General features: G+C 47.6%; 1 protein-coding gene across 1 annotated transcript in view; it reads left to right on the top strand.

Annotated features, from left to right (window-relative positions):
* Positions 1 to 27,189, top strand: part of KSR2 (kinase suppressor of ras 2) — a 390,550-nt gene extending 363,361 nt beyond the window's left edge. Inside the window, exons 15-19 of the mRNA XM_061169432.1 lie at positions 12,053 to 12,149; positions 13,183 to 13,316; positions 19,316 to 19,447; positions 25,908 to 26,037; positions 27,052 to 27,189. Coding sequence (XP_061025415.1) covers positions 12,053 to 12,149; positions 13,183 to 13,316; positions 19,316 to 19,447; positions 25,908 to 26,037; positions 27,052 to 27,189 — 631 coding nt within the window. The remainder of the gene's footprint in view (positions 1 to 12,052; positions 12,150 to 13,182; positions 13,317 to 19,315; positions 19,448 to 25,907; positions 26,038 to 27,051) is intronic.
* The last annotated feature ends 233 nt before the right edge of the window (positions 27,190 to 27,422 follow it).

Raw genomic sequence — 27,422 nt, 5'->3', positions numbered from 1 at the left:
TAACCCCTGGGGCTCTCGTGAGGATGAGATGAACTCCAGGCTTGTCTCAGGAGCTTGAAAACGCTGGTTTCCTCGTCCTTCAGCTTCTGTTCTTTCCATTTCCCAAAGGGGCCAAGTAGCTTAGGGGTTGAGAACAAGATGCAGGTGTCAAATAGACTGAGGGTAGAATGCCAGTTCTGCTTCATGGATCTGAGCTGCGTGAGCTTAGCAAACGACCTCACCTGCCCGAGTCTCAGTTTTCCCATCTGCGAAATAGGACCAGTACCTCCCGAAAAAGGTTGAGGTCAAGAGTACGACTAAATAAGATCATTCGTGTAAAACCTTTAGCAGAATGCTCACGGGAAAGTTCAATGAATGGTATTTCTTATTCTTAGGAGGCAGTGTGGCTCTGTGGCTGCGAACCCACGGTTTAGTCTCAGACGGGTCTGGGTTCGAGCCAGGCTGTGCCAGTTGAAGCATGACCTTGGGAAATTCCATCCCCCTTTGTGCGTTTCGGTTTCCCCATCTCTTCCGTGAAGGAAATGGACCCAATGATTTCTAACACTAGTCTACAACTTGAATTCTAGAAATTTCTGTACATGTTTTCTTACACCATGGCTGGGTAGGTTCCAGGCTCAGGTACATTCCCAGTATCCCCTAGGAAGGTACACTTCTCCCTTCCCTCTCCCCCCTTCCTCCTCCTCCCCCCTCCCCCTCCTCCCCTCCCCCTTCCTCCCCCTCCCCCTCCCCCTTCCTCCCCCTCCTCCTCCTCCCCCTCCCCTTCCCCCTTCCTCCTCCTCCCCCTCCCCTCCTCCCCTGCTCCTCCGTCCCCTTTTCCCCTCCCCCTTCTCTCATGGGTGGAAAGGACACAGCTGTTTTGTGGGGTTACACCCACCATTCAACTGTCTGCCCTTTCTCCTTTGCCAGCCCCACAGTCATTTTAAAATATCAAATAGTCAAATCCATCTTCTTCATTCAGGATTGAATTTTTTCAAGGTGAGAGAGTTCCATTGGGACTTTCAGGTAAGGGCCAGTCCCTGGCTTTGTGCCCTGACCAGGCTATAAAGCCTGTGCAGAAGACAGAGGAGCGAAAAACTGCTTCCCTCCCTGAGAGTGACAGCCAGAGAGTCTTCCAAGCGAGACTGGGCTACTGGGAGGAGGAATTCGGTTCCGACTCTGCTTCCTCATTTTAGTTTGTCACCCTTTCAATATTTTCCAAACCGTCTATAGAGTAAACATGTGTCTGGTTTCATTTCCGTCTGACTCAAAGGTGCTTTTTTCCTTTTTTCTCATTTTACAAAAGTAATACGTGTTTGTTGGAGAAAAATTAGGAAAGAGAGATAAGCAGTGAGAAAAAAGTTTTTTGCAAAGCTTCTAATCCCATGACCTGGGACTGGCCCTGCTAACACCCTGGAGTCTATCCTCTCTGTGGATTTTAATGCATATAAATTAGGTGGTGTATGTATATGTTTCAAAAACAGTAATTCAGTTGACTGTTTAGCTTAAAAAAAAATGTGGTTCTGGTCGGGGGCAACAAGAACTGATGCGTTTTGATATCCAGCCCCAGAGGGAAGGACCCGGGTCGGTCTGGTCTTTTTGTGCCACAGGAAACCTTGTACAGGGAACCTTGTGCAGGGGAAAGGCTGGAAGCATCATTGCTAACTGGATCTGGTTTGGCTTATGGTCTGTTTCGTGTACTGAGCCAGTAGGGAAAGACCTGCCTCGGCACTGAGCACAGCTCTTCCAGCTCCCGCGGACGATGGGAAGAAGGAAGGTGGTCGCAATCACTCATTCCTTTGTTCGTCCGTTCACCCGTTCTAGAAGCATTCCCTGAGCACCTCCCCTGGGCCTGGCCCATGTGTACTGCCCGCTAGACTTGCACAGGTGCATCCAGAAATTCTCCAGACCCCCTCCGATGGTCTAGCCCTCTGCAGCCTGCCTTGCCTGTCTGTGGGTGGCAGCTGGGAGTTCCCAAACAGAAGCAGCAAAGGGGCAGTGAGGCCAAACGAGGGCTGGCCCTGAATTGAAAGGGTGGAAGGAGAGGCCTAGAGTTGGGAAGGGAGGGAGGCGGGTGAGCTCAGTGGATAAACAAGGGTTTCCAAGGTCAGGCCCTCTGAGCTGGGCCTGGCCGGTTCCTGCTTTGCTAAACCATCCTTTGCCAAGGGATCTTATGAAATCCTGGAAAGGTGATTCGAGACCTGGACTCAAGTCCTGGCCCTGTCACCTACTGGCTGTGGGGATCTGGGTAGGTTACTTAACCTTCCTGCATGTGCATTTTTTCATTTGTAGCATAGAGCCTCCCCTCCTGGGAAGGCTGGTGTGAAAAGGTCTCAGTTCAGCGCCTTGTGGAGAGAGCGCCATCAACTCCAGGCAGTGCCAAGTAGCAGGTATGAAAGCTGCACGTAGAGATCACACACATACTCACACGTATAACCAACCCCTTTGCCCGAATCACTCCACCTCACAGTTCACAAGGCACTATGAGTTCCAAAGATTTCAGGTAACTTGCCCAAGACCACACAGCCAGGAAGGGACAGCATTTTAGCTCCGGTGATTCTTATTCTGAAGTGTATGCTCCTGTCCAGGCTGACTCATTGCCTTGGTTTCCTCATCTGTACAATGGGAATAACCAGACTCACTTATTCAATGTGATGATGAGTTATTCAATGTGATGATGCCTGGGAACCTTTTGGCTCTGTCTTGGTCCCCTGGGAGGCCTCTGGGAGATGGGCATCATGCTAAACAAGACGATGCCTGCCCTTCTTGGAGAGATTAGATAAGGGGCATTTGGTTAGATGTTGCCAGAAATCGGTCCAGAGTCTTTGCCCTGAAACAACAGGATGCGTTGGGAAGGGAGTCCCTGCTGTCCCCTCCTGAGATGCCAACCCTGACTACCTGTTCATGGAGGACCCACCTCCATCCTCTCATTGTGTGCCTGATCCCACGTGCATTTCTCCGTGGCCCTCGTTATAAACTGCGGTTATTCTGTTTGCTTACTGTCTGTCTCCCCTGCGAGAATGCCAGCTCCATCGCCAAGGAAATGGCCCTTTTGTCTTGTCCCTGCACATATCTGGCCTATAGTCCCTGTTAATACATAATTGGCAAGAGGGGAGGGTTTGCAGGCCTGGAGATTAATGAGTCTGGATTTCCCAGAAGGTGGGACAGGTACCACTGGCCCCAAATAACATCGAATCACATAGTGGGGGGCATGATTTTTCTCTTCAATTCTTTCTCCATCCTTCTGGTGACATTAAGGAGAAACTCTTCATTCAGTGCTAGTATTTAACACCTTCCTAACCCTTACTTGCTAAACTTTTTTTTTTTAAACAAAAAGAGGAGGCCTTAAGCTCTGACCATTTGTCAGACCATGATGCCAAGCAAGGATTTAATATTGTTTTTTAGTGGGTTTGTTTTCGTTGTATGTATTTTAACATTTATATGGGGCTAGAAATTCTGGCTTTCCTTCTGGTAATGACAGAAGGTAACAATAAAAGTTTCTTTCTAAAATACACTTATTTTTCAGAGGCAGTGCATCTAAAGAAAACTATTAGCAAGTGGTAAATAATGAGTTGGCTGATCTGGCAAAACTCTTTTTTTTTTTTTTTTTAAGATAGCATTCCTTCTTTTTTTTTTTTTAAATTTTATTTATTTATTTATTTATTTATTTATGGCTCTGTTGGGTCTTCGTTTCTGTGCGAGGGCTTTCTCTAGTTGCGGCAAGTGGGGGCCACTCTTCATTGCGGTGCGCAGGCCTCTCACTATCGCGGCCTCTCTTGTTGCGGAGCACAGGCTCCAGACGCGCAGGCTCAACAATTGTGGCTCATGGGCCTAGTTGCTCCACGGCATGTGGGATCTTCCCAGACCAGGGCTCGAACCCGTGTCCCCTGCATTGGCAGGCAGATTCTCAACCACTGCGCCACCAGGGAAGCCCCTGGCAAAACTCTTAAGGTAGTTTTGGAATGATTGCAGTGTGAGGGATTCTGAGTGAGACGCACAGTCTGACCCTTAGGAGACGCTGAGAAGAGATGCTGTAGAGTTTGGGAGGAACATGTCCTGGAATGCCTCTGGACAAGGTCAAGAAGAGCGGGTCTTGGATGGTGGCTGGACCACAGAGTGTGATGAGAGGCAGAGGAAGCAGCCAGGAGTTCTTGCAGTGAGCTGGAGGCCCACACCTCCCTGGCTGGCTGCCTGCCTGCCTGTGCCCTTGAAACGCTCCTTCCCTTATAAAGCACAGACCAGGGAGGGCAGAATGTCCCAGTCAGGGCCAGGGGTACCCCCTTAAATGGGCAGAACCCCCATCTCAGTCCTTGAAGGTCCCAGAGCATTCAACGCTTGGCCTCTCTGGATTTAGCAAAATCAGAGAGAAGAATCCAGTGAGATCGAGACTGTAAGCTTCCTTTTCCCTCCCGCTTCTCCAAGCTTTGCAGGGATGCATTTGGAAAAAAAAACAAAAACAAAAAATACTGAAACCCTTCTTTCAAGTACTGCTAGCTCCTGCTTTGCGTATTCTGATGCCTGGAGGGCCACCTTTCTTGTCTGGCTGGGACACGAGCCTTCCCTGGCCAACGCCTTATTTAATGGAACTCTATAACTCTTCATTTCCTGGACGTATGGCAGGTTAAGCAGGTGGCAAACAGCTGGCATTTCTCACTTGCTTTCTGGCATTTCCCATTTTTTATAGGAAGCTAACCTGGCTTTTTTTTTTTTTTATTATAAAGCCCCAGAGTCCCAAGGTTTCATATCCTTGGTGTTAGATTCACAAAGGGCTTGGAAGTTAGAGATTGCCTGCGTCTGGAATTGGATGGAGCAGCAACTTGTCGCTTGGCATGTGATTTATTTGCTCCAGGGAGAGGGAAAGAGTGGGGGGCAATTAAGTGGGTTTCGAGTTTTGTGGGGTTGGGGATGCTGAGAAGTGAGTGAGGAGGAGAAGCCACGGAGGGGTTGTAAATCCCTTCTGACAGAACCAAGTATTTTTAAACTAACAGCTGACTTTGAAACCAGCTGCCTTGGGACCTAAAATCAGGCAGAGCTGAGACTGTTTCCACCCACCTGTTTCTTTTATTCGGAGGATCAACACTTGGGGAGGGCAGGCACTGGGAGATGCTCTCTAGAGCCCAGCCATATGGCCTTGGCTGTGCAATCAAGCATGCTGCATTGGTTCTGCCCCAGGGCCTTTGCACTGGCTGGTCCCTTAGCCTGGAGCGCTTTTCCCTCAGATTTTCACACTGCTGGCTTCCTTCTTTCTTTTCTCGCAGCATGGCTACCTCTCTGGAGCAACTTTCCCCGAGCCTCCTAACTAAAGAGGCCCCCAGCCCCACCACACTTTGTCCGATAAATCTGTTTATTCTCTTCATAGCACTTGTGCCTCTCTGAACATCTCATCGATTTGCTTGGCTGCTTGTTTGTCACCTGACTTCTCCTCTGGCCGATCAGCCCCAGGTGAAGATGGGCCTGTCTTGCATTTTGTATCTCCGACACCTAGAACACCACCAGGCCTGCGTGGCACTCACTAAAGGGGCAGTGATTGTCAACTTCATGATCTCTGGGTCTCAGTGAAATAAGATTGGCTTGAACGGCAGTTCTCCAAGTGGGGTCCCCAGACTACCCACATCAGCATCGCCTGGGAACTCGTTAGAAAAACACATTCTCAGGGCTCACCCCAGACTCCCAGAATCGGAATCTCTTGGGGTGGGAACAGCCATCTTTATTTTAACAAGCCCTTCCAGGGGATTCTGATGCACACTCAAGTTTGTCAACCATTGCTCCAGTGCTTAAATACCTATGAGGTCCAGGCAGATGGTGTCAATGCAGGAAGTAGACCAGGTGTGGCAGAGGAGACCCTACATGCCCTGTCTAGGGACATTGAAATGTAAGACCAAGCCTGCCCGAAAGCCCAACACCCCATCCTTCTCAAATAGGCCGATTGTTACCCTTAGAACTCCCCAAAAAGCACACGAACAAATAAGCCAAGAAAGGTGAAGACACAGGCCCCTGAGAAATTGTTTTTCTTTGGTTGGATGTGATACATGATGCTCTGATGGGACTCTCACTCCCTGGAATCCTGGAAGAGGAGGCCTGGCCACAGGAAGCAGCCGTAGCATTGCATCCATTTGTTCCTTCAGAAGCTTTTGTGTGTTGGGAGTACAACAGCAACCAGATAGGTTAGACCCTGCCTTCGTGGTGTGTACAGTCTGGAGGGAGAGACAGCCTCTAATCAAAGACTCCAGCTGACACGTGTACAATGAGAGCCATGACAAGGGCTGCAAAGATGGAGTGCACAGTGCCACGGGGTCTGGCGGGAATAGGGACCTAGCTGGGAAGGCTTTTGAGGACAGATCGAGAGAGCGTTGCTGGCTGAGGAAACGACCCGAGCAAAGGCCCTGAGGTAGGCTGGTGTGGCTGGAGGTCTGTGAGTGAAGGGGTGGAGCTGTCTGCAGGGGCCAGACTGTGCAGGGCCTTTGGGCGCTGGAGGAGTTGGGTCTCTATCCGGAGGGCACTGGGGAGCGACTTGGTCAGCTTTGCATTTTGAAGCCACCACTCAGAGTGCTGGCTGGAGAATGGATTGGGGAAGCCGGAGCAGCCATGAGGGGCAGTGTGGTCATCCAGGCAGGAGAACATTATTATTAGAAATAGTATTAGAATATTACTAGAAATAATAATGTTAGAACATTATGAACCATGATATGATCCACGTCCAAGGAGCACACGTTCTGGCCAGGCGCTGGGCCAAGCGCTGTACTTCTGTGACCCCATTTCACCCTCATGCCCCCCTCTGCGACAGTACTTACTGCCCCACTGGGTTAGTTTCTGATTGCTGCATTAACAGATTACCACAAACTCAGTGGCTTGGAACAACAAAAATTTATCTTTCAGCTCTGGAGGTCCGAAGTCCAAAATGGGTCTCACAGGGTTAAAATCAAGGCCTCGAGGAGCTGCCTTCCATGCTGGGGGCTCTAGGGGAGAATCCGCCCCTTGCCCCTTCCAGCTTCTACAGGCTGCCTGCCTTCCTTGGCTCACAGCCCCTTCCTCCGTCTGCACAGCCAGCAAAGACCGGGTGGTTCTTTCTCACGTAACATCCCTCAGCTGCCTCTTCCGTACTCAGATCTCCCTCTGCCTCTCTTTTGCCTCTCGATTCACTTGCCACCTTCCTGTGACTCTCACCTCCCTTTTCTAAGGCTCCTTGTGATGCCATGTTGGGCCCACCCTGGTCATCCAGGGTAATCTCCCCACCTCAAGAACCTTAATTTAATCACAGCTGCAGAGTCCCTTTTGCCATGTGAATGTTTACTGTTTCTGTGGATTGGGGTGTGGATATCTTTGGGGGACCGTCATGGAGTTGACCACACCCACAGTTACAGATGTGGACACAGATGAGGCCCAGTTAGTCCCCAAGGCCGTGTGGGCTCAGAGGGGGCAGAGCTGGGCTGAGAGCCGGTCTGTCGGTCTTCAGAGGAGGTGGCCCCCAGCGCCCACCGCCCACCATTCACGCTGGCCTGGGTCCCCGGCCTTGATGCTGAGGAGTTTGCGGGAGAGAAACCTCTAGATGGTTTTATCTCATTGTTTCTGACAAGCCTCTTTTAGGCTGGTTTACATCAAACGTCTTTCATTTGCCTTGCCATCTGGGCCATAGGTTTACTGTGTCACCTGAGATATGGGGTCAAAAACAGCATTATTTGAGGTGCCTGGGGCCACAGTCGGAAGAGATGTTGACCTTTAGATAAGGTGGAAAATTCCCAGCTTTGCTTCTCTTCTTCGAAAAACATGATCTTTGTTGCAGAGGGAGATACTGTGTGTACACTAGTGCTTGGGCCTACTGCCCCAGAAGCTAGAGAGGTACTAAATGTATCCTTAAACCACTGAAACACCTTCTCTTGATGTCCAGACTGACTCTGCTACTGAGGCCTGCGGACCTCATTAATCTTCATTGCCATAGGTGATGTTAGTAGTGATATTGTAGCTACCATTCACTGAGGGCCTATGATGTGCTGGAGTCTGAGAAAATTGTTAAGAAACAAAAGATGGGAGTTAAGAGCGTAAACTCTGGAGCCAGCCTGCCTGGGTTCAAATCAGCTCTACTTAACCTCTCTGAGCCTCAGTTCCCTCATCTGTAAAAATGGGGCTGATCCCGAACTTGATTAAATCAAAGATGCCGTCAATTAGAATATGCGCCGTTTCTTTTATGTACTACGAAGAGAGAAGGGCAGTGCCCGTGAAACTGTGACCTGTCAACGAATGGAAAACACATTCTGATTTCAGAGATGTTAGTTACAATGTGAGGAAATATACATTGGAATCAATGAAATACTTCAAGAGTACCCACCTCCTGGGGCTCTTGTGCTTAGGCTGGTGTCAGGCACATAGAAAGGGCTCAGTCCACGTTAGCTGGTATTGTTTCTATTGTCCCCATTTTACAGATGAAGAAGCTGAGGTTGAAGTCACTTCCCGAAATCACCCGACAAGCAGTAAATGGTAGAGTTGGGATTTGGGTTCCCTCGGCTGTGTGTCTCTTTCATGGCCCCAAAATCATGTCCAATAACAGGGTACCCACACTGTGGATGAGACGAGAGATCAGGAACAGGCTGGCGCCATGGCCATGTATCCGTGAGCAGGTCCTCCACCCCTCTGGGTCTCCACATCCTCACCTGTAAGAGGTGGGTGATAACGTGGACCCTGCAGGGATGCTGGGAAGGACGCCTGGATGTGAGAGAGGTCCCACATGTGCTCAGTAAACCTTCATCCTCTCCTCGCTTCCCTTCCCCACCACCCAAGCACAAGCAGCTTTTAGGGCACTGGCGTTAGCCACAGAAATCCCAAGCTCGGAGCAGTTGCCGTGGATAGTTGGACTGACTTGCCTGGACAATTGGAGCCTTGGGCACCCTGGACACCTGCCTAGTGCCTGCTCCTGCTTAGAGCTCAGCCCTCACCTTCAACTCAGCCTCCGATAAACACCTGAGCAGGCACAGCCAGGCCTGGAGCCCCTCATGCCCCTGTAGATGCTGCCCCTCAGGTCTGTGTGAAGCGTTTAGAAATAGTTACCTGGGGTGTCAATATTGGCTTAGATTTTAAAGCTTAACACTGTTGTATTAATTGTTCATCCTTTCCTCGCTGATTTTTTTTAAAGTAAATTGTTTTTGGAAGGATCACATACCTGCCAAAGTGTTCAGATCCTAAGAGCGCAGCCTGATTAATTTCCACTAAATGCACATCCATATAACCAACACCCAAATCAAAACGCAGAGCATCACCTGCCCCCAGCTCACCCACCCCCTTTCCATCCTCCCCACCCACCAAGGGTCACTGCTGTGCTGACTTCTAACACATGGACCAGTTTTGTCTGCTTTTGCACTTTATATAAATGGAGTCATTCAGTGTGTGTGTGGCTTCTTTTGCTCAACATTAGGTTTAGAACTTCATGTCTTTTGCGGTTAGCAGTAGTTTGCTTATTAACAGTCCAGTATGAATATATTTTGTTATACGGATATATCATAATTTATCCATTTTTCTGTCAGTGAACATTTGGGTAGGTTCCAGTTTGGGGCTATTATGAATGGGTTGCTATTAACATTCTAGAATATTCTAGTACATTCTGGTACATGTCTATAGGTGAATATGAGTGTGCATGCCTTCTGGATACATACTTAGGAGAGGAATTGCTGGTTATGGCTTATTTGTATATTTCACTTAAGTAAAAGTGCCGAGCTGTGGTAGTACCAGTTGATATCTTACCAGCCAGTGTGCACGCGTGCATGTGTGTGTGTGTGTGTGTGTGTCCAGGGGCTCCAGATGCCATAAGATAGTGAGAGAAGCAAAGACTTTAGCAGCTACAGCTGGAAAGGAGGATGTGAGCAGCGGAAAGGAGACAGGGATGGACATTTGGAGGCTGCAACTTCTATGCAGTTACACTGAGAGTCTGGGAGGCTTGGAGCCTGTTGCGATTGTTCGCTTGGCCGTCTGCAGTGGGGACATATTTATTCTGGGCTCTGGCCTGTAATGAGTGTAGGTGGCTGTTCAAGAACAGAGTCTCCCGGGGAGGGAATCCACCCACGGTCTCGGCCATCCCTAATACTTAAATGTCACTGTGGTCTAATTGGCTGGGCAGCCCACTCCCACCCTCCACCTCACCTCCAGCAGTAGCAAACCCAGTGCCTGAGACAACAAGCGGGGACAGCCCTGAGTCACCATGGCTGCCCCTCGCCGACTTACTGGGCAACTCTGGACAGGCGGGCGAATCCGACTCCCTGTGAGTCAGCTACCCTGGGAATCTCACCTCAAGCAGGTGAAGAAACAAGTCTCAGTTGAAGATCATGGATGATTATAGGTAGCATGGTGGGTAAGTGGATACGTGGATAGGTAATAGACGGACAGACGGATGTGATGTGTGTATAAGTACGTAATTGATATATAATTTGCACACAAGTATGTGTATGTTCACCATTGTATTGATCATTTACCACCTCTCAGAATAGCTAGAGTTTCATGAATACTTACTATGTTGGGCATGGAGAGTTGCCTACACCTTGATACGCCTGATTTCATGTGATTCTCCTAAGAAACCTTGTAAAGCAAAAACTGTCAGCCTCGTTTTACAGATAATGAAACTGAGGCTCAGAGAGGTTAGCTCTCCTGCCCAGGGTCACACAGCCACTGACTGACAAACCACGGTTCTAAGCCAGTCTGACTCTGGGCCCCTGTTCTAACCAGTGTGCTCCACTCCCCACCTGCTCCTTCTCTCATTCAGTCCTCATACTAACTCTGTGGGTGGGTATCATTAGTTCCCTTTGATAGATGAGGAATCTGAGGCCCAGAGAGGTTAAGTAACCCATCCAAAGACACAACGACACATGGTAAGTAAAGAGCAGAGCTGGAATTCAAACAGATCCCTCTGATATCTGAGTTCTGGCTGTAAATACACAATCTCAGCTAATTCAAGCCCACAGCAGGGCTCGGTGACTACTAAAGGAATGAATACAATGCCAAGAACATTTTAGCAATCAAGTCACAGATTAAAAGAAAAATTCACGCCATCATTTAGACATAGAGGAAAAATGAACTTTCCTAATGTCGTTCCTTCTTCTTTCAGCCAATATTGGATGTGATGAACCAGATGTGATGCTAGGGGCTGGGGAATGCTATGGTGAATCTAGAACTCATTCATTCACTCGTTCATTCATTCACTCATTCATTTGCGGACTGTTTATCGAGTTCCTGGTCTGTGTGCGCCAGGATTCAGGCTCATTGCAGAGGAAAAGGATGGGTAAACACGCCGGCAATTAAATTAGGTGTTACTGTCACTGTGTAACGTCCTTTTTCATCTTGTCATTCATCTTGAACCACTGGTCCTCGAAATGAGCTCAGTGAGGCTGAAAATAGTTTGAAAGCCCTCTATCCAGACAGGCATCTGCTTTGGGGGAGTGTTACTGGTGTTTACACACCCCTGTCTAAAGGCTTGAATACATTATTCACTGATGGTACTTAGTACACATCAGCGACCGCTTTGCGGGTCTTTCATCACTTTCCCCACACACCAGTGGCTCCTGGCAAGTGAGAGCAGCTGGGCCGAGGGGCCGGCAGAGTGCCGTCTGAGTGCTGTCTGAGGACCCCAGAAGTTATCAGTTTACAAGCAAATTTTCACCTGTGAGAGCCTGTGTTAGACGGTACGTGGCAAAACCTGCTTCTGGGCTAGGCTAGACTCTGCAGGTGTCCTTAGATGCTGGGGGTAGCTGATAGAGATCCTGAAGAACCCCAAAGGAATTGCTCCCAGACCCGAATCCCAGAACCAGAACTGAGGTCCAGTGCAAGGCTGTGGTGGCTTAGTATCTATCTCACAGGCATAATAGTGGCATGTCCACACACACCCACTCTCTGTGTGTCACTTTTGTGTGTGTGTGCCGCGTGGCTTGCGGGATCTTTTTTCCCTAACCAGGGATCGAACCCAGGCCCCGGCAGTGAAAGCACCGAGTCCTAACCACTGGACCGCTAGGGAATTCCCTTTATGTGTCACTTTTAATAACTGTTGTGTGTGGCCCTTATCGTAACAACTGCCAATAATTAATTTTGTCCTTTTGCTTTCCAGCCTCTGTAAGGGCCGGACACTCTATTCTGTGGTGAGGGATGCCAAGATCGTCTTGGATGTCAACAAAACGAGGCAGATTGCCCAAGAAATTGTGAAGGTACCGTAGGGTCTGGGGCCTCCTCCCTGAACCTCAGAAAGACCCCTCCTGAGACTCATGGTCTGGCTTCAGATCAACAGTCTGGGCTTAAAAGAAATTAAACTTGACCTGAGCATACCAGGCCGTGTGTATGTAAGAATTTTGCTGAGATACAACCATGAGGGATGGTCTACTAATGTTTGGTTTCCATCTGGTGGCCCATCATCATGATAATTGGGTGTGTGCAGAGACCGGGGGGAGGGACTCTTCTTATTGCTGGAATCCCTTACCCCTTGAAGCCTTGAATTCCCATGAATGTAAGCCATCTCTCTCCACAGCTGCTGGGGAAGCATCAAATTGTTTGGTGTTGTTTGGGATTAAAACAAACAGGAACATCCTGTGTTTTCTGGTGGGTGCCTCGTTAGTCCATCGTCTTCAGGTTTTTATTTCCCATTGGAAGTGTCAGGACTGAGCTGCAAAAAGAAATAAAAATGTGACTGCTCATTAAGGCAAAAAGAGAAATCTAGACATTTCACCCTTAAGCTTGACCTCCCATAGACCCTTCTCCATGTTCTTGATTATCGCCTCATGATATGTCTCTTGAGGAGCACAGTGAAATTCTGCAGTTGTGTGGGTTAAGTAGATCTAAGGAACAAGTCTCCTGCAGATGAGTTATTTTGCAGAATGGAAGTGGAGAAGATGGCTGGTGGGATTCCTTACTCTGGGGGCCTCTTTTCAGGTTTGTCCCCGCCCCTTTCCCTCTGGGGAGATCTTCCTTCGTTTCTTCTTCAGGAAGCAGAAGAGCTTAGATGGAGATGGTTTTGCTATGATCTGAGGGTGGTGGCAGATTTCTGTCTTGGGGACCCTGCCTGTTCCCACTCGCCATGCCTTCTCCACCCCACCTGCACACCTTGGCATTTGGGTCCCGGATCTGCAGCTGTTCAGTGTGTGGTTTCAGTGGAAAGGCAAGGCGTGTGAATCATGAACCCAAGCCAGGCTGGCAGTGAGGGCATGGGTATCCTCTGGCAGCTCCCTGTATCCTTGTTTCTTGCAGGGCATGGGCTACCTCCACGCCAAGGGAATCCTGCACAAGGACCTCAAGTCCAAGAATGTCTTCTACGACAACGGCAAAGTGGTGATCACAGACTTCGGGCTCTTCAGCATTTCCGGGGTGCTGCAGGCTGGCAGGTGAGAGGTGGTAGAAGGGCCCAGAGGGGTTCTTGACAGATGACGGTCAGGGGATGAGAAGTCACCCAGATGGCTTCAGTGACCTAGATGCGATGCTGGACCTGAGGTCGCTTAGCTGTGCGGCTAGGCTGCTGAGCCCATGATGCAGTGCGGATGCCCAGGTCACACTCTGAGTCCCATGGGGCCTGTCTTGGAAATGGCGCGTTTGAATGGGCACAAAGCATCCTTCAGTCCTGCAACGCCCTTGCCCTTGAATTTCACTGGAAGACACTCTCCTTACTCCCAGCACGCACATGGAAGTTGGGCTCCCCCAAGCACCCTCGCTCAAAGTTTTCTTATGAATCCCGTTGTTTTAGTACAGCAGGAGTGTAGTTAAGAGCAAGGGATTTAAAGTCAGACCCACCCGGGGCCCAGCTTGGCTCTGCCACTTATGAACTGCGCCTTCACTTTCCTGCCAGAAAAATGATGGGTATGATGATTCCTGCCTCAGAGGGTCGTTATGAGGGTAGAATAAGACAACACACAGCAAGCATCCGGCACAATGCCTGGAGCCCATCAAGCACTACAAATAATACTGGGTTGGCCAAAAAGTTCGTTCGGGTTTTTCTGTAACACCTTATGGAAAAACCCGAACGAACTTTCTGGCCAACCCAATAGCTTCTGTGGAGTTGTTGTAATTAGTATTAATTTGCATATACCTCCTCAGTATCACCCAGGAGGGTCATTAACTATTGTTAAGTAATAAACTCTCAGCCACCACTCACCCTAGAGCAAGCTACCTTGAGTTGACCATGTGAAAAACAGCCTGATCCCAAATAAACAACCCATAATTCAGAAGGTCTTCCCTTTGTGGCTTTTAATTTGGAGTGTGTTCTACACACACACACACACACACACACACACTTTAAACCCAGCATGTTCTCTCTAATCATGCCTCTTTTAACAAATGGTATGCCTCTCCAGAAAGGCAGCACCCCCCAAGCCCTGGTTTCTCTCATTGTACTTCCATTTCAGCTGCTTTGGAGAATCCCTGATCCCTTTGAGGTACACCCAGGAGCCCCCCAACAAAGTGAATTTTGTTCATGCTCTGTAGTGCCTTGAATCTCAGTCAGACCATCTGAAATCTGGTGGAGCCTGATCTAGCTATTCCTGTGTGTTGTAGTAACAAACAGAAGCTGAAGGGTTTTTTTTAAGATTTTACTCCACCCAAAGAGATTCATCTCCAAAACTACCTATAGTCCCTAAGATAAGAAAGTAAGTAGACAGGAGGTTAACAAATGGATCAATGGATAGATGGAGAGAGTCATCAAGTCAGAACCCAAGAAGCCAAGAACCCACTGAGGTTCCAGTTTACTGGTTGGGGAATCGCTCCCTCCCTGTTTCCATTGCCCCAGGCCAAGGGCAGAGGAAGCAGTTGGTGACATCACTATGAACCCAAGTATTTGTGTCAAGACAAGAGGTTCAGCAGGCGTTGTCTTTAACCTAGTCCAAGGCTCTTAAGAAAAAAAAAAAGTCAGATTCCTCCCTCCTGGTGGCAGGTCCACACGCTTTCTCCTTGTCAGTGGCTTCTCCCCCAAAAACCAGAGGGCCTCTGATCTTTTCCCTTTATTTATTTATTAAATTTTATTTATTTATTTATTTATTTATGGCTGCGTTGGGTCTTCGTTGCTACACGCGGGCTTTCTCTAGTTGTGGCGAGCGGGGGCTACTCTGTTGTGGTGCGCGTGCTTCTCATCGCGGTGGATTCTCTTGTTGCGGAGCACGGGCTCTAGGCGCGCGGGCTTCAGTAGTTGTGGCATGCAGGCTCAGTAGTTGTGGCACACGGGCTCAGTAGTTGTGGCTCTAGAGCACAGGCTCAGTAGTTGTGGCTCACGGGCTTAGTTGCTCCGCGGCACGTGGGATCTTCCCGGACCAGGGCTCGAACCCATGTCCCCTGCATTGGCAGGCGGATTCTTAACCACTGCGCTACCAGGGAAGTCCCTGATTTTTTTCCCTTTAGATTCATGGTTTTCTGAAGCCACAGGGAGATGAGAAAGCAAAGGGAAAAGGAATGACCTTCAGCTCATTTATGGAGGCCCAGTGTCAACCAGGAAGGGAGTGCAAGTCAAGGGCAAGGTGGCTTCTGGCCTTGTCGCCCAGACAGCACACCGCACCCGCCCCCACCGTGCCCCAGGCTGGCTGTCAACGCAAACCCAGTTAGTGTTGCAAGAGGCCAGGGAGCCCTCAGCAATCTCTCCCAACCAGAGATCCACAGTGTCTGGCTACCCAGGAGTAGCCATCGGTGGCTTCTTGTGCTTTTTTCCCTGTTGGAGGGAAAATAGGGCTTCTTTCAGAACTTTGCTCCCAAACGGTGTGCTATAGAATTCGTGTAGAATTGTGGTTAGGAGTTTAGTCGCTGGAGTTTTAAAGACTTGCAATCAAACGGATGTTAGTTCTTTCACTTGTTACCTCCATGGCTTTGGGAGGGTCGCTTAAGCTTTTTGAGGCTATTTCCTGACCCATAGAACAGGGGTGATAGCCATCTGATTGTGGGCACGTAAGAATTAAGTTGGGCGGACAGCCTGACACACAGGAGGTGCTCAGCAGCAGTTACTTGCCTTCCTGCCCTTCCCTCAGTTAGACCTTGGGGCATTGGCAGTGCTGGGTGCCCAGAAAGGGGAGATCAGCCGGGCCTGGGGCAGGGGCGGGGGTAGCAGTAAGTGAGCACATTTTGAACATCCAGACAGATGCCAGGGCTTCCCCTGAGCCCGTCCCCGGCATTGCCTTGCCTACAGCTGTTCTGCCGTCGTCCAGAAAAGGTGTCATTTGAGATGCCAGTGGCATCATGCCAGTTGCCCACAGGCTGTTATTGATCATAATAATAACCATAATGAAGACGATTTGGGTTGGTCACTGATGGGTCCATCACCATGGGAACAGGACACCCCAGGGTGTCTGTGCCAGGCCTGGCTCCCAGCCCCCTCTAGGCACGTGCTCACATCCGCCCCAGGATGATGGTTATCGAGCGGCCAGCACCCTTCTTCCTGGCCCAGCCCTACAATTCCAAACCTCTACTGCCCCAGTGAGTCAGGAGGAGGCGGAGGGGGCTGTTGGATGAGATGGGAACTGGGACGTTCGCCCTTTTGGCAGCAGGATTCCACTCCACCCCACCCCACAGGGCCTGGTCATGCCAGGAGAATGGCGGCTGGCCCAGGCCACGGCCCCTCTTTCTTAGATGACATTCTTACTTTGGACTCTAATCTCCATTCCATTTCTGAGTCCTCAAGCTACAAAAAATTCCCTAGGGAATAGTGATGTCCAGTAATCGTGTGTCCCTGGCAGCTGACCCAGCCCTTCTCCTTTCCATCCTTGCAACAGCCATGTGGAGTCCAAGTTCATGTGCCCATCTTGCAAACAAACTTGGATGGGAAAGTAAAGACCCAGGTCTGCTCAAGAACAAACAGCTAGTAAGCAACAGATGGGTCCTTAAACCCCTGCCAGCATCCCCAATTCTAGAAGCCAGAACTCACTGGACCCTGCCAACTCACAGGCTCACCAGTGGATTTGAGTCCTATTTTCCGGCTCCAGCAGAGGATGTGTCCTGTCAGGTCTGCTGTGTAGAGCACAGGAGCACGTCATGTGTCACTAAAGCTGAAAGTGAAATTTGGACTATTTCCTTGTTCTGTGTATAAATTAGAACAGTGATTTTTTTCAACTGGGACTCTCCCGCCCCCCCAGAGACATTTGTGATGTCTGGACACATTTTTGGTTGTCACAACAGGGAAGGGGGTGCTACTGGCATCTAGTGGGTAGAGGCGAGGGATGCTGCTACACATCCTGCAGTGCCCAGGACGGTCCCTCCACCACGAAGAATTGTCCAGCTCCAAACCCAGAACTCCAAACTCCTGGAGCCTCTTCCGTCAGGGTTCTCTCATCCCCTCACACGTGTGGTCCACAAGCTGACTTTAGGGAGGATGCGAACAAATATTTTTTATCTTAATTTTAATGTGTACTTTAAAAGTGCTAGTTTCCATTTATGATCACGTTAAAAGGTAACCTGTTAAAATACATATAAATGAAAAAAATCCATTTGTAGTAAGTGACCATCTAGAGCAGCACTTTTCAATATGGTAGCCACATATGGCTATGTAATTGTAACTTTAATTAAAATTAAATAAAACTAAAAGTTCAGTTCTTCATTTGCGCTGGCTGGATTTCAAGTCCTCAGTAGTCATGATGGCTAGTGGCTGCCGTATTGGACAGCAGAGATGGAGAACATTTCCATCATCATGGAAAGTTCTGTTGGATAGCACTACTGTGGAAGGTGTTCAGATAGGGCAATAATCATGATTATGGGATATGCATGAGTACAGTTAAGGGAGCAGTGCCTCACACCTTAAATAGCTCAAAGCTCACCCTGGAAGATGTATAAAATCCAGCCAGCCCCAGGTCTCCAGCAGGTCCCCACATGCTGGAGGATCTGGTCCTTCATGATCTCACTCTTGATGGTTTGAGAGATCCATCCCACTCTCCCTGTGTTAACTGACCTTTTCCCAGGAGTCTTGAATCAGTGGAAACCTCATAGAAGTTCAGATTTCAGTCCCAAATAGAAGGCTCTGTACTTGCTGAAGACTTACAATATGAAGAAGGGAGCCAGTATCCTTTGTCTTCTAAGAATTTGTCTTCTAAGAATTTCACCCACCTATAGATGTGGATGAAGAGATATATGCACGGTACCTACCCAAGGATGTGCATTGCAGCTTTGTTTATAATGATGAGAGAGGGAATCACCTAAGACCCATCAACAAGGGAATTGTCGTGTACAATTCAATGGATGCGTGGGGTAGCATGACATGTCCCCACTACACGGATGTTCTTTGGATTTCTAGAACGCCCCAAAGAGGGCCTGCCTTGGGCCTTTGTCCTAACTTCTCTTCTGCCTAGAATATTCTCCTCCTTATTCATACGGCTGGATCCTTTATGTCATGAAAATCTTAGCTCACATTTTACCTAAAGTAAGCTCTCTCTTATCTTTGACACATTCTCCTATTTTAATCTTTCCTATTTAGATAATTCATTTGTCATCACTTTCCCCTACCAAAGTACAAGCTCCAGGAGGGCATGGACTTTGTCAATCTTGTTCACTGCTGTGGTCCCAGTGCAGAGAACAGAGCCCAGGCATAGTGGGTGCTCATAAATACAGTCGGTCCTCCTTATTCGCGGATTCCATATTTGCAAGTTCACCTACTCACTAAAATTTATTTGTAACCCCCAAATCAATACTCATGGCACATTCACAGTCATTCGTGGACATGTACAGGGTGGTGAAAAACTTGAGTCAACTGATGCACATGTTCCCAGCTGAGGTCCAAGGAGAGGATGCTGTGCAGTTTTGTTTCAGCTCTCATCAGCGATGACCAGAGGATGGAGATGGGGTGGTACAGTGCAGGGCAAGAAGCTCCAGCTCTGGGGCCAGTTGGATGGGTTTTGCAATTCTGCCCCCTGGTAGTGGGGCAGCCTCAGGGCAAATCACGTAATACTTCTGAGCCTCATTTTCTCTTGTGTAAAATAAAATAGACTAGGATGAATTGTTTTTAGGATTTAAGATTATAATCTTTTTGAGATGTGTGCATGCGTTTGTATATATATATTTCCTCCAGGAGCAAGAACTCAGTTTTCACTAATTCAGTGTTTGCTGAGACTTTATAGAACATAAGTGCCACGAATAACAAGAATCGGCTGTATTTGTTAAATAAAGATGGAGAAGGGGGCGCCTCAGAGGCAAAGGGACACGATGACTGTTTGGGTGTTGGGCGTCTCTCTCCAGATCAGCCTTTCCTGTACCTCCCACTGAGTCTTGGCCTCAAGTACGAAGTCAGGCAGTGCTTGATGGGGGGCTAGGGATGGGGGAGGAACACAAGAAAGCCAGCAGAGATGGTCCAGGGACTTGGGGTCCGTGATGGAGGACTGCTCCTCCCTGGGCTGTGAAACGGGGCTCACTCTGTGCTTTGCTTCTCCAGGCGTGACGACAAGCTGCGTATCCAGAGCGGCTGGCTGTGCCACTTGGCCCCGGAGATCATCCGCCAGCTGTCTCCCGACACAGAGGAAGACAAGCTCCCCTTCTCCAAACACTCGGACGTCTTTGCACTCGGGTAGGTGGCCCACCCTGGCTTTTGAGAGCCCCAGCCTGGGCAGAGGGGCACTTCCCAAAGCATTCCTTGAGTGCTTTTGGAAGGGACAGGGCATCTGTCTGCGGAGGAAAAGATGGCTGGATTTCTGGGTGAGTTAGGGGGGATCTGAGTGGGCTGTAGTAGAAAGACCCTAGCAAACCTTCATGCCTGGTTTCTAACTGGTTGTGTGACCGTGGCAAGTTACCTGATTCATTCATTCATTCATGCAATAGCTATTTACTGGGTGCCTATTATTAACAAATTGTCAAAAACTTAGTGGCTTAAAACGACCTTTATTATCTCAAGTTTCTGTGGCCAGGAATTTGGGAGTGGTTCTGAACTGGCTCAGGATCTCGCATTAGGCTGTAGTCAAGATGTTGGCCAGGGCTGCAGTCTCATCTGAAGGTTTGACAGGCTGAGGATCCATTTCCAAGGTGGCCTGCTCACATGGCTGTTGGCAGGAAGCCTCAGTTCCTCACCACACAGGCCTTTCCAAAGGCTGCTTGAGTGACCTCACAACACAGCGGCAAGAAGCTGCATTGCCTTTATGACCTAGTCGCAGAAATTATACATCGTCACTTCTACCGTATTCTGTTTGTTAGAAGCAAGTCAGCAAATCAGGGGGAGGGGAATTAAGCTCTACTTTTTACAGGAAGGAGTATCAATTGGTGGACATTTTAAAACCACCATAGGTCCCTATTCTCTCTTGTCTGGTGGAAGACAGACAAGGAGACAGTTTTTTTTACAAAATTCTGTGATAAGTGCTATGCTGGGGATAAACACAGGACTGTGGGAAGAAAGGAGGAACTAAATCCAACCTGGGAGATCAGAGAGAGCTTCCTGGAGGACGTGACTCCTGAGCCTGTGTTAAAGATTGAGTGTAAGTAGTCCAGGTGAGGGTAAGGTGAAGTGTTCCAGATAGAAGGAACACATGAAAAGGAACAAGGGTGAAAAAGAACAAATTGCCCACAATGGAGGAATATGTGGGGAGCGGGGGTGGAGGGAAGAAGAGGAAGCTGATGGATGGAGAATCAGGAAAAAATGAGCCTGGGGTGGTGAGACGAGAGACTAGAGAGGAAAGAAGGCATTCTGCAGGGACCTAGAGGCTGAGTTAAGGAGTTTTCATCTTCAGGGCAGTAGGGAGCCACTGATGGTTATTGAGCAGGAGAGTGACATAATCACACTTTAAGCTTTAGAACAATCACTACTGTGTTGAAAACGGAAAGGAGAAGGACAAGATTGGGGCCGGTTGACCAATCCAGGGGGGAGATGCTGAGATTCTCTGCTGAATCAGTGCCAGTGGGTGTGAAAGCTGGGATTGGACATAAGAAGCAGCATTGGGGGGGGGGGGTGGAAGTGATAGGGCTTGATTGTTGGTTTAAATGTGGGTGATGCCAGATATCTACCTGAAGCAACTTGGTAGAGAGTAGTGTCATTCACCAAAGTAGAGACCCTGGAGGTGGGGCAGGGTTGGGGCATGCCAGGAAGGCAGAGAGAGCAGATTTGGACACAGTGAGTGTGAGCTACCTTGGAGACAGCCGAGGGGAGCAACCAGAAGGTGGCTGAATCTACACATTTTAAGTTTGGGAAAGAAGATTTCAGGACTTGTCGGCAAAGAGAGAGTAACTGCAGCCGTGGGAGAGAATGAGATGTCTCTGAAAGTACAGAGGAGGGAGAGAGGGTCCAGGGCGCAGCCCTAAGATGCAGATCCAGACGCTCTGAGAAGGTACAGCAGGAAGATTTCCATGCGCCTATCCCTCAGATGGCCATGCTAATCCTCACCTTACCTCGACCATGGGGGCGGTTACACGGACTGGCAGAGATAAGCTGGGAAAGCTGTTTGGGAAAGTTGGAGGCTTGCAGATGTGTGCAGTTAGATTTAGCGCCACCAAGAGATGTAACACAGAACGTCTTCCATGGAAAAGCGCCCCTGCTGCGTCCTCTCTATAAATCGAGGTGGGGACAGTGTTTGCTGGCACATCAGGATTCTCGCCATCTGTCACTTGGGCCCCTTAAGAGGCTGTCACTTGCCCTGATTAGTTTATGCCCAAATCTTTATCTTGTTAGATATTGTTATCTGAAACCAAATTGCAATAATTAAGTTGGTATATTTTACTATCAATTTAGCAAAAGAAAAAGGAATGTAATTAACAAAATGAACCAAAGGAAGTAATTGGTTTTCCACTGGAGTTTTAGTCTTTAGCAATTTTTTTCCCCTTCAAGCGAGTTTCTCTTGAAAGTTAGGTTTGAAAGGAAGTTTTAATGAGGCCTTTATTCCTGACACTGCTGAATTCCGAGGGGCCTGGAGCTCCTGGTTTCCTGCCAATTAGGTGCATCTTGTTGCTTGGGGACATGATGCTGGGGCATGACTTAGAACAAAAATGGACTTTTAAAAGTGTATTGAGCACTGTGTTAAGCTTGTTATGGGTGCTGTCTCATGGCATCTTCCGAAGCACACTTTGAAGCAGGTACCATTGTTCCCAATTGACAGATGAGGAAACTGAGGTTCCGAGTGGCTTAGTGACTTGCCTTATGGTAATTAGCAATGAAGCTGGGAGTCAAACTTGGGACATCCTGACCCCAGGGTTGGAGCTTTTAACCACAGAGCCCCCAGGCTTGAGAGTCATTTCACCACTCAAAGCCCTACTTCCCTCAGCCATAAATCAAAGATAATAAAGCCCATTGAGATGTTCTAAGGATTGAATGAGAAAACACCTGTAAGGCACACAGCACAAGGCCAAGCTCCTGATAGGCTCCCTTCCCCCGTTCACATGAGTGTTGCCTACACTCTGTCTGTGCCTCCTTCACTAGGCCCCAACCATCAACTAGAGGGTTGCCCTCCCAAATAGTTCACTGCCCCAATTACAAAGGACCCTCAAATGGGATGGAGTGTAGGTCTCTCAGTATAGCATAATGGCCAATGGTGTAATTCTGTAGTCAGATGGCTTCAACTCTGGCTATACCTCTTATTTTGCTGTATGACCCTGGGTAAGATATGTAACCTTCGTGAGCCTCAGTTTCCCCAGCTGTAAAATGGAGCTGATAATAGCACTTCTTGTTTAAAATGTGGGTTTTATTATTATTCGGGTTTGATGAGGCCAATAGATGAGGAAACAACTACCACTGGATAGTTTGTTATTCACAGTTCCCAGAAGGAGAGGGCACATCATACCACACAGGGCCACATGGGGAAACACCAGGGTCAGTCAGGAGGCAGAGGGAGCAGGAAGAAAATGTGGGCAAGAGCCGTTATTGTGGTTTTCTCGGGAAGGAATGGGCGAGGCAGGGTAAGCAGGCTTAGCATTGGCTAGTTTAACTAATTTCAGTGGGCTCTGGGGTATGGGGGCTGTCCTGAGTAGGGCAGGGGAATATTGGCCCTGAGTGTGAGAGCCTGATAGAGGAGATGGAGGGATGGTGGAGGACTTTGGATTGGTTAGTTTGCATATGAAAAGCACACTTACAGGTCAGTCCTTTACTATCTCTAGGAATTGGCTAGCCCTGGGAGGGACAGTCCCTCCAGGGTCAGCAAGGCCCCAGATAGCAGAACATCAGAATAAAAGGCATGCTAATACACCTCCCCCATAATCATAGTAAATACAAAAGGCTAAGATTAGTGTCTAGCACAGAGTGAAAACTCAATAAGTGTTATTGTTTATGATGAAGAGAACTAGAATCATCCAGCACTTAACTTGAGAACTTCCTGACCACCTAACTCAACATCCCAACACCTGAGCATCACCACCCCTCCTCGCCCCAGAGGGATGAGAAGATGCTAACTGAGAGGCGGACCCCTAGAAATAGCTGGTTTGATATAGTCCTCTATCAGTAAAAAGGATAACTGAGTGCTTCGTGTTCTTTAAAGCAAATTTACGTAAATTATCTTAGGTTAGAGGAAAGATCATTTCCTAGGATTGTTGCAGTTAGTCCCTGAGTTGGGGAATCTTCTCAGTGAGTTGAGACCTATCCCCACCGTACAGCTCAGTGACACCCCAGCATCCTCTGAACACCCCGATGCATGCACCATGGTCCTCGCTGCCGCCCACACCTCCCAGCATCACTTAGGCACTGCCCAGCCCATCTCCCCATCCGTCCCCACGTGCCGCTCACTGCAGCAGGCAGTCATTTCTTCCGTCATTACAACGTCATGATTTATGAAACAGACGATAACATAGTCGATCTCTCTAGAATAGTTCCGGCATCGAGTTGTTCTGGCATTCAGCCTCCCAGATAAACATTCTTCCACTGCAGTTTTATCATCATTCTCATTTGGCAAGTAAGGAAACCTGGATTCAGAAGGGAAGCAACCTACCCAGTGACATATACTAGCATAGAATAGAATCAGGACTTGAACCCAAGGCAGTCTGACCCTCAGATTGTTTTTTTTTTTTCTTTCCACTATTTCAAAGGAAGTTTCCTTTTTAGAAAACACAAATATAATAGAAAAAAATTCTGTCCTTTCTATCACTGAGAGGTAGCCCTTGTTAACATTTTGCTGTGTTGCTCTTATTCTCTTGTCCATACATATATAGTGGTATTTAAAAAGCATAACATACCTTATATACAGTTTTGTGTCCTGCTTTTTTCACTTAAAATTATATTTTGAGCATTTTTTATGTCAGCAAAATTTCTTTGAAATGTTATAATAATAATAATAAATATCTTAGTTTATGGATTTACCATAATACATGTAACCAATTCTTGTTATTTTTTTAATCTTTATTGGAGTATAATTGCTTTACAATGTGATGTTAGTTTCTGCTGTACAACAAAATGAATCAGCTATATGTATACATATATCCCCATATCCCCTCCCCCTTGAGCCTTCCTCCCACCTTCCCTATCCCACCCCTCTAGGTCGTCACAAAGCACTGAGCTGATCTCCCTGTGCTATGCAGCAGCTTCCCATTGCTATTTTACATTTGGTAGTGTATATATGTCAATGCTACTCTCTCACTGTGTCCCAGCCTCCCCCTCCCCCCGTGACCTCAAGTCCGTTGTCTACATCAGTGTCTTTATTCCTGCCCTCCACTAGGTTCATCAGTACCATTTTTCTAGATCCCATATATATGTGTTAGCATACGGTATTTGTTTTTCTCTTTCTCTTACTTCACTCTGTATGACAGACTCTAGGTCGATCCACCTCACTACAAGTAACTCAGTTTCATTCCTTTTTATGGCTGAGTAATATTTCATTGTGTATATGTGCCACATCTTCTTTATCCATTCATCTGTCGCTGGACACTTAGGTTGCTTCCATGTCCTGGCTATTGTAAATAGTGCTGCAATGAACATTGTGGTACATGTATCTTTTTGAATTACGGTTTTCTCAGGGTATATGCCCAGTAGTGGGATGGCTGGGTCATATAGTAGTTCTATTTTTAGTTTTTTAAGGAATCTCCATACTGTTCTCCATAGTGACTGTATCAATTTGCATTCCCACCAACAGTGCAAGAGGATTCCGTTTTCTCCACACCCTCTCCAGCATTTATTGTTTCTAGATTTTTTGATGATTGGCCACTCTGACCAGTGTGAGATGATATCTCATTGTGGTTTTGATTTGCCTTTCTCTAATGATTAGTGATGTTGAGCATCCTTTCATGTGTTTGTTGGCAATCTGTATATCTTCTTTGGAGAAATGTCTATTTAGGTCTTCTGCCCATTTTTGGATTGGGTTGTTTGTTTTTTTGATATTGAGCTGCATGAACTGCTTGTATATTTTGGAGATTAATCCTTTGTCAGTTGCTTCATTTGCAAATATTTTCTCCCATTCTGAGGGTTGTCTTTTGGTCTTGTTTATGGTTTCCTTTGCTGTGCAAAAGCTTTTAAGTTTCATTAGGTCCCATTTGTTTATTTTTATTTTTATTTCCATTACTCTAGGAGGTGGGTCAAAAAGGATCTTGCTGTGATTTATGTCACAGAGTGTTCTGCCTATGTTTTCCTCTAAGAGTTTTATAGTGTCTGGCCTTACATTTAGGTCTTTAATCCGTTTTGAGTTTATTTTTGTGTATGGTGTTAGGAAGTGTCAATTCTTGTTATTGAACAATTGTGTTATTGCTAATTTTTTCAATGTTCTATATAATGGTGTACAGGAGATCCTTGTAAATGAGTTTTTGTCTGTATCCCTTATATTCCCCTTACAGTAGTTTCCTAAAATTACAAGCATGGGGTCAGAGATCCTAGCCGCATTATATTAGACTGTTCAGGTTCTAGCTTTTGATTCATTTTAATTCAGGCACCAGAGAAGATATCCTGGGATAAGCATGACTTCTAAGACATTGACAAAGCTTTATGTACATCTTAGGTAGCAAAACACCAGCCCTGTGAGGCAGAAACTAGGGGGCCAGAGTAGTTAGCCAGCAGGCTGACTGGGTGGGCGTGTGTTGGTAAGGGGACACAGAGTTGCAAGTGACATATCACACCCTTTAACAATGTCTGCCAACAGGACAATCTGGTATGAACTCCATGCCAGAGAGTGGCCTTTCAAGACCCAACCAGCAGAGGCAATAATCTGGCAAATGGGCACAGGCATGAAACCCAACCTCAGCCAGATCGGCATGGGAAAAGAAATCTCGGTAAGTCCCAGGATAGTGTCAGGTCTGGGGGATGAGGGGAGAAGCAGACACAATTCTGGGCCTTCTTTTTCCTGCATGTTAATGAGGTTGCAAACGCTTTCCTGGAGGGTGACAAAAAAGCCTGCCCACAGACTTGTCAGATAATGATTTGGAGCTTAGAAGGCAAAGCTTTTGAACTATGCCTGCAATTCAGGTTCCTGCTATCAGGGCACAGTAACACTTGGCCAGGTTTTTCTTAGCAAGGGATTGCTGAGTCTAGTAGAACGAGTGAATCCCTCTTTTTCTGTTATTTTTTAAAGGCATACATTAAGATATCACTGGTATTAATGATTCTAATTTTATTTGGATCTACATAAAATTTTTAAGGCATTATCCAACTCAGAACAAGATATATAGAAACAGAGAAGCCTGAGTATAAATTAGTAATCATCCTCTAAAACACATCAGGAAGAATCCTCTTTTGATCAGAAGATAGATGTGTCAGGGAAGGCGTAATTATCTGGTATGTTTTCAAGGATTACCTGTCTCTAGATTTCCTTTCTCAAGTGAGGCAATTACTAAGAGTAATTTTCCTGTCTGTGACTTTAAGGGCGCTTATAATATTAGGATGTGGATAGAAGCTTCAGGATTCCCTTTTCTCCCTCCTTTTTGAGAAAAATGCCAAGAAACTCCTTGCGGAGCATTATTGAGTTCAATGTATCCCAGATCTTCTGTAATAGGATTTACCTAGTTTGCTATATAGGCTCAGAAAGTGGATGAGTAAAAGGATGGATGATGCAATGGATGAGTGATGCACGGCTGGATGATAGATGAAGGATAAATACATGAACTGAGATGAATAGACAGATGAATGGGTGGATGGATAGCTGGATGGGTGGGTGGATGGATGGATAGATGATGGAGGAATCTGGCAGTGGAACGAATGGGTAGACAAACAGACAAATCCAATGAGATGTCAAGGAGTAATCAAGAAGTTACTAGTTAACGTTAAATCACCATGTTGGTTTCTCTTAGGACATTCTTCTCTTCTGCTGGGCCTTTGAGCAGGAGGAGAGACCTACCTTCACCAAGCTCATGGACATGCTGGAGAAGCTGCCAAAGCGAAACCGCCGCCTGTCTCACCCTGGACATTTCTGGAAGTCTGCAGAGTAAGTGTTGCCCCTTAGCATCTCTCCCCACTGCCCTGTCCTCTGGCCTTTGTCACCTTTTTGCTCCCCTGCCCAGCTCCTCTGCCAACCGTCTCCTTTCCGTGTACCCACCTCCCTCCCCAGCGTACCACCCTTCCCCACCGTGTTTCTGTTCAGGGGAGTCTCCTCTGCAGTTTGGGTCCTAGAGGCTGCCATACAGGGCCTGGATCCCTGTGGCTACCATGGCTGCCTCATTGC

This window comes from Eubalaena glacialis, chromosome 15 (genome assembly GCF_028564815.1).
Source record: "Eubalaena glacialis isolate mEubGla1 chromosome 15, mEubGla1.1.hap2.+ XY, whole genome shotgun sequence".
Taxonomy (NCBI): Eukaryota; Metazoa; Chordata; class Mammalia; order Artiodactyla; family Balaenidae; genus Eubalaena; species Eubalaena glacialis.
Note: the sequence above shows the minus strand (reverse complement) of the source record. Positions and strands in the feature narration are given on the sequence as shown.